This window comes from Trichosurus vulpecula, chromosome 9, assembly GCF_011100635.1.
Source record: "Trichosurus vulpecula isolate mTriVul1 chromosome 9, mTriVul1.pri, whole genome shotgun sequence".
Taxonomy (NCBI): Eukaryota; Metazoa; Chordata; class Mammalia; order Diprotodontia; family Phalangeridae; genus Trichosurus; species Trichosurus vulpecula.
Window position 1 is genome coordinate 32247 of NC_050581.1, and position 16435 is coordinate 48681.

Genomic DNA, 16435 nt, shown 5'->3' on the forward strand with positions numbered 1-16435 from the left:
TTTCTCCCCCTTCTTCTCCTCCCCCATCCCCACACAAGAAGGCAACCAGTCTGACATAGGTTCTACATATACCTTCACACTAAACGTATTTTCACAATAGCAAATTTGTAAAGGAGAACTATAACCAATGGAATGAACCACAAGAAAGAAGAGACAGAACAGAAACAAAAACAAAAACAAACCAAAAAAAGAAAGCAAATAGTTTGCTTCAATCTACATTCAGACTCCTTAATTCTTTCTCTGGATGTTGACAGCCTTTTCTATCATGAGACTTTTGGAGCTGTCTTAGAACCTTGCATTGTTTCTAATCTATTCTTTACCTCCTCTTCCTCTCTGGCCTCCCTCCAGTCGAGCTAGACTACTAGCTGTTTCTTGGCCATGTGCTGCTATTTCTCGCTTCTTATTTATGCTGGCTAACCCTCAGACATGTACCACACTCTCCTCATTTTTGCCAGTTCTAATCCTTCTCTTCCTCCAAGACTCAGCTCAGGTGCCAACTCCTCCATGAAGCCTTCCTTCAACTTCCCAGCTGAAAGTATCTCTTCTCTCCTCAAATTTTCCCAGGGCAGTTTGTCTAGCTATATCCTTTGTCCCATCACTTTTTATCTTTTATTACCCTTCTCCTTGTCCATTTATTCCTCTTATTAGATTGTAAGCTTCTGAGGGCAATGGCTGTTTCCTTTTTCACCTTCATAGCCCTCAGAACCCAGGACAATTCCTTGTACCAAGGGAAGCACCTGATGTTCATTGAGTTGTAACAGTTGTTTCTGTTTCAGGGCCATGTTCCATGGGCATTTCTGGAAAGAGAGCCTTCTGTGTGCTGCTTTTTACCTGGTTCTGTGTGGTGTCCTTTAGTGGAGGGGAAAGAGGAGGTGAGGAGTGGGGGTGGGGTGATCCAGTTTGCATTCATATGCTGCTGCTTCAAGGGAGCCCTTCTTCCCATCTTCCTTTTATCCCATCCCCCATTCCATAGGGAACTGTGGCATCTTCTAGAATCCTTCCTTCATGGACTGGTTCTAACTGGATTGAGTCCTTGGTTGCCTGGGTATTCTTCAGGCTTTGAGGGTGGAGGGAAGAATTGCTTCCCATCATACAGCTCCCCAGGGCCCCTATCTCAGAACTGAATCTCAGGCAACAGGGCCCTCTCCTACCCCTGGAGGCCAAGGAAAGAGTGTCAGGGAGAGTAAGACACAACGTAAAGACCAAACACCCTCCCTGCTCCCTCCCTGCTCCCTCCCTACTGCAGCTCAGCAACTTGGAGCCTTGACCTGCCTCAATAACTACATAACTACGATCCATTGTAGTTGGACCACCACCCTACCAAGACAAGGCACCGTCCATCAACTCCTCTTCACCAGGTAAGGCCTAACCAGGCCCATAGAAGGGGGAAGGTCCCAGCCTTGGTTTGGGGGGATATTGACTTCTTGGCCTGGGCACCAGTTGTAGGGAGGGTTTGGAAGGGGAGGATACTTTCTCCCTCCTAGGATCCTAGGACAGATTCAGGGCCAGTAAGGACAGCTCCTAACAGTGGTTAGTGAATGTTAACAGCCAGCCAATCAGCAAGTCTTTATTGAGCACCTACCATATGCTTAGTGCTAGGTCAGCATTTCTGGGAAAGACAAATGTGTGTGTATGTATGTATGTATGCATGGAAAGCCCAGTTCTAATGCTACCTTCTCCAGGCAGTGGAGTGGGGTGGAGTCAAAGGAGAAGAGTTTGATTTTTGGCTTTACTCCTTCCTGCCATGTGACCTTGGACAAGTTCTAGGCTTCAGTTTTCTCATTTGCAAGATGGGGTTGTATTGGGTGATATCTAAGCACCCTTGCTTAGCTCTACATCCAATTCATTGATCTCTCCATCTTCTGCATTCTCACAGCACCTTTTCTTGTCCCTCTTTTATAGCCTTATCATATGGTAATCTGTATTGTAGTTATTCACATCTATGTTACATTCTGATCTTCTTTAAGACTTTAAGTTTCTTGAGGGCAGGGACTATGTCTCATTTGTTTTCTACATCCCTTGTAACTGAAGGTCAGAGGAGGAGATCAGTATAGGCTAGAGTATCAGGGAACACTTCCTGAAAGGGGTAGACCTTGGCAACCCATAGGTTTGGTGGAGGTGGAGAGGAGGGAGTGTGAGGGAGAGGCCTAGGTCCCAAGATCAAGGATGAAGAATCCAGGGGCATCTGTATTCTGTTAAGAGAGTATCCCCCTTACATCTAACTAGCCAACTCTCTCCTTGCTTGTGCTTTGTAGCAACTTGGAAGCACATGAAAACTACAGCTGCATCCTCCAGATGGGCACCTGCACACTAGAACTCCCACCAGACAAAGTACTGACAGTATTTGATGAGTTCACCATCAATTTCCATGTCAGTGTATCTGGAGTGGACCTGGTGTATCTGTTGGACCCCAAGTATCTGCCCAGGAAGAACAGTGAGTGCTTTCTTACCCCAGGATCAGAGGGATGGGAGTAGGAGTATTCGATATTCCAGGCAAGGAAACTTTCTAGCCTTCAGGAACAGTGATATGTTAGTTCCTGAGTATGGTAGCCCGTACCTGTAATCTCAATTACTAGGGGAGGATGAGGCTGATGGATCTTTTGTGTTTGGGAGTCCTGAGAGTAGGGCTAAAGCTGATTGGGTGTTGACATTAAGTCTAGCATTAAAAAGGTAAATCCCTAAGAGTGGATGGCCAGGTTGCCTGAGGAAATATGAACTAGCCCATGATGGAAAAATGGAGCAGGTTAAAGCTTCCATAATTACCAGCACTGGGATCAGGTCATAAGTAGCAACTGCATGTACAGCTTGGTTGAGATAAGAAGACTTGGTTTCAAACAAACAAACAAACCAATCTGGAAGAAAAATAAAACACTGATGCCTCAGACTTCTCAGTAGCTCGCTAGATCCAAGGAAGATGGGATTGTGCCCACTGCCTTGAAGGACCCATGTTGCAGCCTCTTAGCCTTGATGTTTTATGTTCACATCCTCTGAGTTTAGGGAGATACCATGGCACCTCCTAGTTGCCCAGTTGCCTCTGCCTGCCCTGCCTAACTTTTGCAAAGAAAGCCCTAGAGTTAGGACCAAGTCTGGGGTCTCTGATCCGAATCAGACTGGAGATCAGGTTTTGGAGGAAAGACCTGGAGCCTAGTTCTATGTACCTTGGGAATGGAGAAAGCAAGGGGATGAGGAGTGATTAAAAACTTGTCAGCAGTATGAGGGAGCATGATCCTCCTCTAGCACCCTTCCTTTATGGAGGCGGCCTGGCTGGATGACTAGGAGCCACTATTCTCCATGTCTGTGGAGGATCAGACAAGAGAGAATTAGTTTAAATGGCAACAGGAAGGACTTCAGTTAGACACAGGAAAATCAAAAACTTCCTACAATGGAGGGACCACATCACCAATGGAAGCCTTAGAGCCTTCTTTCTGCAGATTCTTAAGAAAGGGGGAACCAGGCTCTCCAGCCTTACCTGAAGGTAGATAGATGAAAGAGATGACTTCTCCTGGCTCCTTCCTTCCCCAGGACTCTAGGATTCTCTGTCTTTCCTGCTCAGATCCTTGTTTGCTTGCCATCTCTTTGACCTCGGTCCCCTATCTGGCCCCCTCTGTCACTGCTGAGCTTTTAGAAGTTGGGTTGGGGTAGGTGGAGAGGACTCCTGATCTGAAAAGGGCCTACCTACCCCTGCTCAGTTTCCCCGTCCCAACCAAACCATCAGAAGCAGCCTCTGGAAGCCTTCGGGAGATCTCAGGCCTGGATTCAGCTGGGTTCTTTCTGTTCCAGTCAAGCTCGATCCTCCCTCCAACCTGCAAAGCAATGTCAGCTCTAGAGGCTGCGTCATTTCCTGGAACCCTCCAATCGAAGAGCTGTACAAACTCCTCAGCTATGAACTGGCCTTGAGGCAGTCTGGGGAAGCCTGGGAGGTAAGGATGCTGACCCAGATGTGTCAGCATCCCCCAATTTCCCCAGCTTGGGAAGACTTTTGGGTGGGGGTGTCTCTGACATAAGAAGTCTTTCCTAGCCTCTCCTAGCCCAAGCCCAATATCGACATGCCCATTCCCACTCCTCCTTTCCCCTAAGCCTTTCTTTAGCACCCAACTTGTGTAGTACCTGACCCAGAGAAGTGGGCATGGACCCAGCCCCTGCTGTCCAAAGGCTGCTGACCTAAGACAGACATTCTGACACAAAGGTGCAGGAATCCAAGACTGTGATTGCTATAAGGCAGGAACAGTCTGGGAGACCCTCACATTCCATACAGGTTGGGGTTATGGGGGTTAGGACTGTGGAAGCCCAGGATCCAAGCTCTCTGCCTTGAACTTCAGGCCTTCCCATTGACAATGTATATGAATCCCCCACAGCGGGCAAGACATAAAGATCACATTGCGGGGGTGACTGTGGCCACCATTGAAGCATTTGAGTTTAGCCCTGGCTTGACCTATGAGGCCCGGCTGCGCTGTCGTCTGGGCTCCCAGGAAATAGGTGAACCTTTGGGTGACAAGGAAGAAGATTTCAGATACAGGAGCCAATGGAGCGAGTGGAGTCCAGTCCTGCAGTTCCAGTCTCCCAGCTCTCTAGGTAGGTGGGCTGCTATTACTATCCTGGGAACTTCCCAAGCTTCCAGTTCTCTGGGAGAGCTGCTGAGTTTCCTTTTTAACCAGCGAGAACAGGGAGAGCTTCTGCTTTCTCATAACCCTCCTGGGGCAGGTTCTGTATTCCTTGGCACAACGAATGTCCAGAAAAGAGCAGAACTCCTTTCACTCCCTCACAAAGTCCTCATGCCCAAGCTCCCCCAGCTTTCCCTAGCTGTAGGGGTAGGGACATGGTGATGTGGAGGAAAGAGACTGAGAGTTGGCATCCAAAATGACCCAAGAAGCACTTTTTTTAGAATGTTTTTATTTTATTTTATTTTGTTTCTCAATGGCCTGTAAAAACAATTTTTAACATTTTTGGGGGGGAGGCAATCAGGGTTAAGTGACTTGCCCAGGGTGACATAGCTAGTAAATATCAGAGGCTAAATTTGAACTCAGATCCTCCTGACTCCAGGGCTGGCGCTCTACCCATTACACCACCTAGCTGCCTCCTTAACATCTTTTAAAAGAATTTTTGAGTTCCAAATTCCCTCCTCCCCTTTCTTCCCTTCCCCCTCCTTGAGAAGGCAAGCACATTGCAAAAGAGAATACAGACCAAAGAAACAAAAAAATAAACCAAAACCCAGAAAAATAAAGTAAGAAAAATGTACTTTGATTTATATTCAACTCTTTCAGTTTTTTCTCTGGAGAAGGATAGCATTTTTCATCAGGGCAATAACCACAAGTCCTTTGAAACTGTCTTGCAATATGCACTTATTAAGTGCCTACTGTGTTATTATGTTATTAAGCGCCTCCTATACAGAAGGCATTGTGCCAGTTGCTGCACAGGGAAAGACAAAGAAAGGTAAAAGACGGTCCCTGCCTATGCATGCTATTCCTCCTGACTCACCCATTTCTAGTACCACCATCCTTCTAGCCACCCAGGTTTGAAACCTGAGTCATCTTTGACTCTTCCTTCTCCCTTATCTCCTCCCTCTCCCGTCTCTCAGGAACTCCTTTCAAGCCTATTTCCATAACATCTCTTGCATCTACCTCCTCTCCACATACTTTCACCACCCCCAGCTGAAGCGGGCATCACTTCTCATCTCACTGTTACTGTTGTAATGGCATTCTACCTGCTTTTTCTGTCCCCCCACCCCTGTCTCTCCACTCTCCAACCTATCCTTCACATAGCTGCCAAAAGGACCTTCCTAGTGCACAGGTAGGACCATGGCACTCCCCTGTTTAAAAATCTTCAGGAGTTCTCTATTTCTTAAAGCATAAAGTGTAAATTCCACACCCTGGCCCTTAAGGATTCCCACAGTCTTGCTCCTCCTTGCATCTTATTTCACATCAGTGCCTTTCAGGTGTTTTATGACACAAGGTAGGCTTCTTATTTCTTACTAGCTGCTCCTTGGTCTCATCTCATGCTCTCCCACTTTCACTGCATTCCTGCAGATGGTCTCACTTGCCTGTTACACACTTACTTTGGGTCTCTGTTCAAATCTTTCCTTTCCTGCAAGACCCAGCTCAACTGCCACCTCCTTCCCTGATCTCCTATTGACTTCCAGATCCTTCCAAAATTATTCTTTCCCTTCCCAAATTTTTCTAGATCACTTTGGATCACTTCTTTCCCTCCATCACACTGTGTTTTCCATCATGTATCTTTGCCACTAGGTTGTAAGCTCTTTCAGGGCAAGGCTTTTTCACTTTTGTGTCTTCAGTGCCTAGTGCAGTGTGTTGCACACAGTAGGATTTTAGAAAGATTTGTTGGGTTGAATTCATTAGAAGTCCCCAATTTATCAAGGGCCTATTTTCCAAAAGTTCACAGGTGAAATGGTTGTTTAGGACTCAGAATGTGTTTTCTTTTTTTAAAAAGATGTTTGCTTTTGCTTTTTTGTCATCATCTTTCTCCCTCTCCAAATTCTCCCTCTTTCCCAATATACCTATCAAATGCCTTTCCCCATAGAAAGAGTATTATCAAATCAATTCAACAACAAATAACTTATTGAATGCTGGTAATACTTTGAGAGGCAGGACGCAGATTTGCATTCAAGACATTAAAAATGTAATGGGAGAGACAAGAGGCACATAAATTGTTATATATCAGATACACAGAATAAATACGAGATAACCTTAGTGGGGAAGGCACTAGGCTATATGGACCAGGAAAGGTCTTCTGCAGAAGGTGGCATTTGAATTGAATCTTAATGCAAAGAGGTGCGTAGGAGAAGACAGAGCATTCCAGACATGGGGGATGGCCAGTGCAAAAGGCCCTCATCACCCACTGCCTATTGGACATTGCAAGCTGAGTGTCCCAGATACATCTCAAACTCTATATATCCAAAACTAAACTCATTATCTTTCCCTCCAAACCAATCCCTCTTCCAACCTTCCCTATTTGTCTCAAAGGCACCACTCTTCTTCTAATCTCCCGAGTTTGTAACCTGGACATCATCCTACATTCCTCACCCTCTTTGACCCCACTTATGTAATTGGTTGCCAAATATTGCCTTCTACCTCCACAACATTTCTCCCAATTGTCCCCTTCTCTCTACTCGCATGACTTTCTCCCATGTGCCCATCACCAAAACAGTCTTCTGTTTGGTTTCTCTGCCTTGTCTCTCCCCACTCTAGTCCAGTCTATAAGCTTCTGCCAAAGTAATTTTCCTAATGACTTCCTTATTTAATCAACTCCAGAAACTTCTTATTGTCTCTAGGTTAAAATATAAACTCCGTTCAGCTTTTGAAATCTATGATAAATGGTCCCAACCTATCTTTCCACACTCTTCAATATGGCCAAACTGATTTTCTTTGTCCCTTGCACATGACCCTCTGTCTCCCATTTTTACTGGCTGTGTTAAATGCCTGGAATATACTAGCTCCTTTCCTCTATCTCATAGAGATCCTCTCTTTCTTTAAGATGTAAGTCAAGCATCATCTTTTATGTGAAGCGTTTCCTGATGCCCCCCATCTGTTAGAGTTCCCCTGCAAAGTTTATATTTATGCCATATATTTTATATATATACAACATACTAGTTGTCTCCACTATTAGGATGACATCTCTTTGTAAGTGGGGAGTGTTTCATTTATGCACTTGTAGCATATAGAGAATGCTTGTCAAATAGAAAGTGCTTGAATAAATGCTTGCTGATTATTTGAAGTAGACCGGTAGCATGAAAAGGGCTGGAAAGGTAGTCGTAGCCAGATTGTGGAGAGCTTTGATCAGGAGTGCCAGGACTAGGAATTTACCTTTTATTTGGTAGGGACGGGAATGGGGGAGTTGAAGGTTTTTCAGCTGAGGAGTGACAAGATTATAGTGACATATTAGCTTTGAAGAGGTATGACAGATGAGTTTAGTTAGGAAATAGACTGGAGGGCAGAGAGACCAATTAGGAGGTTATTATGATAGTCTAGGAAAAAGAGAGTGAAGGCCTGAACTGGGACTATGTGGCGGGAGTAGAAAGAAGGGGACTGATTTAAGAGTTATTGTGGGAGTAGAATAGACAGGTTTGGGCAAATGATTGGCTATAGGGGTTAAGAGTCAAAGATAGATCTCTAATTTTAAGCCTGAGAGACTGTGAGTGCCCTCAACACAAATAGAGATATTAAGAGATGGGTGATACTTTAGGGGAAAGGCAGTAAGTTCATTTTTTGAACACATTATTCATGGTAGGTTAGCTAGCCTACACAAGCCTATTTAACCTTAATAAAACGGAAACATTCTATGTCCATTTGCAATGAAAAGTACAGTGGTTGAAAATAATACTGTTTCAAACGAGGTAAGATGCTCCTTTCCCAACCCCTTTACCAGTCTAAAAGATGGCAGCGAGTCAAATATTCATACATTAGGAACTTACCTGTGCCAGTGCTAATTCTGTTATACTTTCCAAAGCATTTTCCAAATATGCTGTTTCACTTAATTCCATAGGACAGATAGCAAAGGTGGACCGAAAACTCCTTGAGGGGAAGAAACTGTATTATGTTTATTGTTACCCAAAGTGCCCAGTACAATGTTGGAACTCCAAGAGGCTTAAAAGTTTAGCTGATTTGCCCAAAGTTACAAAAATACAAAAACAAACTCAATAATGATGATAGCGCGCGCGCACACACACACACACACACACACACACATATATATATATATATATATATATATATATATATATATATATATATATATATATATATAAAACACAAATCTCCTTACAGGTTAGTATTGTAAATATTATTATCTCCTTTTTATAGATCAGGAAACAGAAAGACACATGGCTAGTAAACAGCAGGATCAGGGCTAGGTGGTACACCAACGCTGGCCTGGAGTCCGAAAGACTCAAATCCAGTCTCAGACACTTCCTAGCTATGTGACCCTGGGTTTGCCATTTGCCTCTGTGTCTTCATGTGTAGAAGGGGGATAATATCTACCTCCCAGGGTTGTTGTGAGGGTGAAATGAGATAATATTTGTAAAGTGGTTAGCATGGTATAGTTAGCACTATGTAAAATGTTAACTATTATTATTAATAAACTGCTGAAAGAGCCTTCAATGCTCTGGGGGAAAGCCTCAGTTCTCCTGCCCTATCCCATCCTATCCGCTTGAACTCAGGTCCCTAGATTTCGAGTCCAAGACCCTTTCCACTACATTCAATGATGGTTGTTAAGATGACTTTATTTATAATAAGATATCTGGCTTTTGCCAACTGAAGCTTCGGTTCTTGTCTATGGTGGCACTTGGGTTCATCTGTTCATTTTACTGGCCATGGAGGGGAAGGATCAGTTTCCCAGAAGATTACCTGACAGTGCTAATGGATTGATGGTTTGGTGTCTTCCAGGTGTCTCCCCCCCAACCCAAGAAGGCTCCACTAACACGATCATCATTTTCTCCCTGCTCCTTTTCCTGATCAGCCTGCCTTACATCCTTTTCAAGCTATTTCCCAGGTAGAGGACCCCAGAGGAGACTGGGTCTAGCTTTCCCAATCATAGGCTACAAGAACTTCCAGCCCACCCCACTTTCCTGCCCCTCACTTGGGAGCCTACTAAGAGCAGAATGTCTACCTGTCCCTTCCCCAGGCCTCCTGCCACAGACATTCTTGGGGGAGGAGGATCTTGACAATCCATCATTTAGGAGACTGGAGTTCCAAGAAGGAAGAAGCCTTTCAGACAGAGCCATAACTGTGAATTCAGATGTTGAGGAGGAGTACACATTCTCCTCCCCACCAAATGAATCCCAGTTCTGTGCAAATGAACAGGGACAATTTGTGGAAAGAGAAAGAGGAGAGGGAGTAAGTCTGTCACAGAGAGTAAGCACATCTCCCCGTTGTTGGAGACCTATGGCAAAGGCCCAGGAATCCTGTCCTAATTATGACTCTGCTGTGTAGTGTAATAGAAATAATGCTGGTTTGGGAGTCAAAGAACCTGAATTTCAATCCTGCCTTTGCTCCTTATGTGATGCTGGTGCCCCACATATATAAGTCCAAAAGTCCAGCACACTGCCTGCCTTGAGAGGTAGTGAGATCCCTGTCACTAGACTTCTTCAAACAGAGGCTGGATAATGATTTGTCAGGGTTGTGGGGGGGGGGGTGGAATTCTTGGTCAGGCATGGCTTGGACTAGATAACCTCTGAGCTCCTTTCTAACCCTAAGATTCTTCAAGAATTCCTTGCCTCTCCTCATTCATTTGGTCCCTCCTACTTCAAGTTTTGCCTCATCCCAACCCTGCTTCTGCTAGTACTCCCTTGCCCTAGCTGATCTTTCTTGCTATTTCTCTGCTGCCCTCCAGAGTGAAGAAAACCTTCTACCAGAATGTTCCCTCACCTGCAGCTTTCTTCAGGCCCCTCTACACTGTACATAATGGAAACTTTCAGGTAATTCTGGAAACCCATGCCTCCCCCCCATGCCTCAGAATCTAGACACTAGACATCTTCTTACCCTCCTTGCCACTAAATCATTCGAGATCCTTAGCCAGAGGGAGAGACCTCTTGCCAGGGGTTCCCGATGGGCCTCTCATGCCTCTTCCCCTTATTGGTGGCTAATGGAAAGATCAATCCTGTCTATTAATACCCTTAGTGCCATGATTACTTCTCTGATCCTCCATCCTCTTGTCTATAAATGGGGATAATAATGCCACTAGTAATAATAACTAAAATTCATATAGCACTTTAAAGTTTGCAAAGTACTTTATAAATACCTCGTTTGATCTTCACAACAACCCTGGCAGATTTATTATGCCCATTTTAGAGATGAGGGAACTGCCAGAGGTTAAGTAACTTGCCTAGGATGACACAGCTAGAAAGTGTCTGAAGCTGGGTGTGAACTTGGGTCTTTTTGACTCCAGGTCCAACACTCCACCCACTGCTCCATTTAGCTGCCCCGCAGAGGTTTTATGGCGACCAAACGAGACGATGTATGTAAATAATAACGTGTACGTAAAGCACTTTGTAACCCTAAAGGTGCCACATAAATGTCAGCTACGCTTACTATTATTTTCTACAAGATGGTCATGGTAACACTTGTGATATCCATCTCCCAAGGGTACATAAATTACAAGGGGCAAAAACCACGAGTTCGTGAAGGAAGAGCAGCGCCAGCTCTGAGACTGGGGCTGCTCTTCTGAAAGTCATTGCCCCAGACGTGTACCACCAAGGCTGAGAGCAGCCTGACAGAGCGAGGTGGAGAATGCCTAATGGAGCAGCAGCTGAGTATCTCATCCAAGCCGCATTTCTCCCTTCTCAGGGTACCCTTGTACTCCCCCACTTCTTGGGGGATCCTCCCAGCTCAGTATGGCCCTGCTTTCTCCTTGGCACAGGTAGATCTAAGCTTCTTCTCCAGACCCAGTACTCCTTACCCTTCTTGCCGCTAAATCATTTGTGGTCCCTAGCCAGTGAGAGAGACCAAAACCAGTAGATCACCATCTTCTGTCTCTCAGTCTTCCTAGGGTAGGGATCCTATTAAGAAATGCTTTTATTGGGAGTGGGGAACATAAGCTCAAACAAGAAGTTACAGTCTTGATTGTCATTCAGCGTAGTACTTGACTGAATTCAGCAACTCTCACCTTCTATATGAGGAAGGCCCTGTTCTCAGCAGCGTGTGGGAGAGAGGGGAGGGATGCAGAGAAGTACTGCCCTCAGCAACCTTACAGCCTAATGGAGGAAATAAGACATACACCAGCTAACTGTAATACAAATCAGAACATAAGGGCATAGGAAGGATCCAAACCAAATTTCATGAGACATTTAGTGAGTCTCCTCAGACCCCAAAGAATCTCAGAGTTGGAAGGGACCCCTGAAAGGGCCTCTGAAAGCCGTCTGGTCCAACTGGTACCTGAGTAGAAATCCCCTCGATAACATCCCCAACAGTGATCATCCATCCTCTAATTGAAGACCTCTGATGATGGGAAACTCACCACTTCTGATGTAGTCCATTGTACTTTTGGAGAGCCCGGTTAGGGGGGTTTCTTTATATTGACCTAAGCTCTGCCTCTACAACTTAGCACCTCTAGACCTGCCCTCTAGGGCCAAGCAGAGCAATTCTGATTGTCCTTCCCACATGACAGCACCACAAACACCTGAAGACAGCACCTGGATCCCATGCAAAAGTTGAGAGTTGGAAAGGATCTCAGAGGTTATTTAGTTAGTCTAACCCATGCCTGACCAAGAATCATCTCTCCCTACAACATTCCTGACAAGACATTATCCAGCCTCTGTGTGAAGACTTCTAGTGACAGGGAGCTCACTACCTCTTAAGGCACCCCAATAGCCTTTGGGGCTCAGAAATGTGGGACCCAACATTTTTCCACAGGAGAGCTCCATTTTAACTGTCAGGGCGTCCTGTCCTCTGAGTGCCTTCATGAACCACCTCCTTCTCCCTCCTATTACAATGCTTATTAATAACGATCTTGTCTTCCCCTTTTCCCAGAGGCCCTCAGACCTTTTCCCCCCACATAAATTGTCTTCCGACTAGAATTCTTTCTCAAAGTTAAGTATCCTCAGTCCTTCAGCCAATCTCACACATGGTATAGTTTCAGACCTCACCACTCTTACTGCCTTCTTCCAGGTCACCAAGGGAGAAACTGAATATGAATACTTGAGATATGGCCTAGCAGGGCCGGAGACAGGATGACTATCACCTTTCCATTCTAGACATTTTACTTCTTTTAATGCAGGCTAAGATCCTACTAGTTTCTTTTTTTTCTACTAGCTTCTTGGGAACCATATCACATTTCTTTCACATTAAGCCTGTCCTCCTCTTCCACTGAGGCCCCTAGATCTTTTTTTCCCCACAAAAATTGCCTTGTAACTATATCTTCCTCATCTTTAATAAATCTCTTGTGCGCATACGTGTGCACGTATGTTTGTGTGCATGTGTGGGTACGAGCGAAGAATAAGCCATTGTCTTTACCATTAAGGATCTAGTGATTGTGTTATATGCATGGTGACTCATAACCAGCAACACTAGGCATTGTACAATCAGTGCCAGATAAGAAATCTTTATCACGCAGCTCAAGAAGTACCTTCTACATGAACTCTTTCCTGATTTTCCCCACTAATGCTCCCTCCCTAATACCTGGTATTTATTTTGCACATACTTTCCCATATACACATTGTCTCCCCTTGTAGGATGTAAGCTTCCTAAGGGCAGGAACTGTTTCACTTTGTCTTTGTATCCCTGGTCCTTAGCATGGTTTCAAGGAGAGTAGTTCCTTAATAAATGCATGTTGATTGATTAAAAGACGTGCTCAGAGTCCAGGAGAGAGGACACCTCTTGGCTGGTGGGGATGGAGGGGTGGTCAAGGAAGAGAAGTAGGGTTGGGGCCAGTGCTTGAAGGATTTCACTAATCAGGAGTGGAGAGGGAGAATACGCCACATCAAAGGAGAGGCATTAGCAAAGGCATGGAAGCAGGAAGTACACACGTGCAACGTGTGTTAAAATGAATGAATGAATATCACAAGTCAGCTCAGTGAGAGCCTTAGAACATGGTTCAGCATTTATGTGACTAATTGTTCACGATCCAGTTTGGCCTAGGGGAACCTCACCCCTCCATTCAGATGTTTTTGCTTGTGTTTCAGATGTGGGCCAGATCTGACCTCCTTGGTCCCCAGCTCAGAAGGCAGGGGACCATGGATAGGAGGGTCCTGACCAGAGATGAGCTCTTGGGACTCATATTCCAAGAGTCGATTTCTCACCTCACCTGCTTCCCAACGAAGCCCAAGAAGGTAGATGTCATGGAAGAGGAGGATCCCTGCAAACCCAGAGGACCTCCTGAAGAGGCAACCCAGCAGGACCCAGAGTCTAAGTACCTCAGCGTTGAAGAGCTGGAGACTTGGCAGCTGCCTGGGGTGGTGATAGACAGGCATGGTGATAGTGGTGATGGTCAGGGCCACCTAGACTTCCTTGGAGCCAGCCAGGCTAGCTCATTAGCTGTGGGATACCTTCCCATTTACCTGGAGGAAGAGGATCAGCGCCTGGAGAGCTGCTCCGCCAGCAACAGTGATTACTGTACCCTGAGTGGCAGCGAGATGCCCCAGGCCTTGGTGCCTGCTGGAGAGCTGCAGGGCCCAGTGCCCAGCATGGGTCAGTGACTCCCTAGTCTTCCCAGAGCAGGCCCCTTCCTGTGGCCCACCAACATTCAGGTAGCCCTCTCTAGCCAGCACAGATGACTCCTGTGTAACAATGTCAACTTTTAAGTGGCAATGGGAACAGACACCAGAGGCCAACAAAGCTTGCCCATCTCTCCAGGAGCCATAGATTTCTGCCAGGTGGTAGGAAGCACCTATAAACACTCCCTCACCTCCCTACTTTCTTCTAGAGTGGAGTATGAGTGCCTCTACCCAGCCCTCCAATCCATCAAGATGGCATCCTAGGCCCAACCCCCTTCTACTCTTCCTTTTGTACCTTTTTAGTCAAAACTAATTCAAATGAGTTCAGCCTGATAGACCTTTATTAAGCCTGTGTGCGTAGCATTAAACTCTTAGTAAAATGGACCCAAGTTTCGGCAAGTCCCTGCATCCCAAACTGGGGTCAGGGGTCTTGCTCCCAACTCTAGGCCCTGCCTCGTCCTTCCTCAGCTAATTCTTCACTTCACTTCAACCTTTATGAAGCACCTGTGGGGGTCAAGGCACTGGCAATGGGGATATAAGGACAAACAAATGGATGGCTTATTCCTTGCTTTTAAGGCCTTGTCTCTTCCACCACTCCCAGTGAGTCAGAGCAGGCGGGAGAAAGGAGCTGTGCTGGTTTCATCCCTGACCCTGACCACATCCCCAACCCACAAGCCTTTACACATACGGGGAAGGGGATAGAGGATGCAGGGTTGGCAGGTATCCTGTAGGGGTTTACACCCCTTCAAGGTTGATAGAGTAGAAAGGTACAATGCTGCCGCCCCTGAGCTCCTTCTCACAGACCCTTCTTTCTTTCCTTTTCGCTTTCTCTTTTGCTGTCCTATTCTCTTCCTTTCACTGATCCTTTGGTCTCAGGTCTACCAGTTGCTCCCTCTGGTCTCTGGGTTGTACATGTTATAAATTCTATTCTGACCCATTGTCACTCAAGGCCCCTGACTCAATTCTTGCTCTAAGCCCCCACTGTCCCCTGTCCAGCCCATTCTTCTGCACAGTTCCCTCCAGGACCAATATGGAAGAGTGCAGAGGTTCTTAACTGGAAGTCCATGAACTTATCAGTTATACCATTATCAATATTTCAACGCAATTTGCTTCGTTTGTAATCCTGTGTATTTTCTTTTATGCATTTAAGAATTTTATTACAAGAAGGGGTCCATAGGCTTCACCAGACAGCCAAAGGCAGCCATGAGACAAAAAAGGTTCAGAACCTCTGGCAGAATATCTTCAGAAGACCCTGGGGCCTTCCCATTTACCAGATGCATGGCCTTGGACAATTCCCTTAACCCCTTAGGGCCTCAATTTCTTCTTCTGTAAAATGAGGCCATGGGATTCTAAGACCTATGAGGTCTAGCCCCTTTCTGAGGGATAAATTTAAATGATCCCATTTGAAGGAATTACAGATTGATCTCTTTCTTGGAGGCCCAAATTTGCATGTAATGGGATCTGGCAGCCTATTATAAGCAAAAAACAACCCCATGTCCATTCCCTATGACCTCCGTCAGTCAGAGGATGCTCCCGTCTTGCTCCATCATCCTCTAAAGGTCTCTGAGGGACAGTATCATGGAATATTAGTCACTGACAGGCTACTATGGTTCCCTTTCAATGAGCTGTATCAATGGAAGGGAGCCATGATCTGGATTATCCAAACCAGAATGGTTTTAATATGTTCTGCTTGGCTTGGAGTTCATTTTATATATGTATCATATCATTTACATACATCAAGAGGTTACCATTCCCTATTGTTTTTAAGGTTACTATTAGCATGAATTCCCATTGACTGTCACCTGGCAGGGTGGGTATGGGGAAGGACACAAAAGTGTCCCTTTGGGGTATGGAAGAAGTGAGTCAAAGTCAATTCTCCCAAATGAACACTCAGGAAAGAGTCACCTCTTGGCTCGTCAGCCTGGAGATTTAGTAAACTTTATTTTATTAGTCTTTAGAGGCAAAGAATGTCAGAAGATCACAGAGCTAGAAGTGACCCATGAGCCAACAAATCCAACCTTCTCATTTTGTATATGGAGTAAACTGATGCCTAGGGAAGTAAAGTGACTCACCCAAGGTCACACAGATAGTAAGCATTCAACCTGGGTTTGAACCCGGGTCCTCTCATTCTCAGATTACATTGTCCTGGTCAGCTGTGATGAAAGCAGATAAAGTTAGACCATGTCCATGCAGCATCCATCTAAAGGACAATGTGGGCATGGGGAATTTGAAAGGAAGAACCCCAAAGTTTGGGAAAGAGTGATTACAGAAAAAAAG

At 45.4% G+C, this 16435-nt stretch overlaps 1 protein-coding gene across 1 annotated transcript; it reads left to right on the forward strand.

The window, feature by feature from the left end:
- The first annotated feature begins 1012 nt into the window (after window positions 1-1012).
- Window positions 1013-15277, forward strand: LOC118830709 (interleukin-9 receptor-like). The gene is made up of 7 exons (XM_036737615.1): window positions 1013-1358; window positions 2256-2434; window positions 3781-3920; window positions 4356-4572; window positions 9396-9501; window positions 10342-10426; window positions 13628-15277. The coding sequence occupies exons 2-7, from the start codon at window positions 2296-2298 to the stop codon at window positions 14138-14140; spliced, it is 1200 nt and encodes a 399-aa protein (XP_036593510.1). The 5' UTR covers window positions 1013-1358; window positions 2256-2295; the 3' UTR covers window positions 14141-15277.
- Window positions 15278-16435: the final 1158 nt, after the last annotated feature.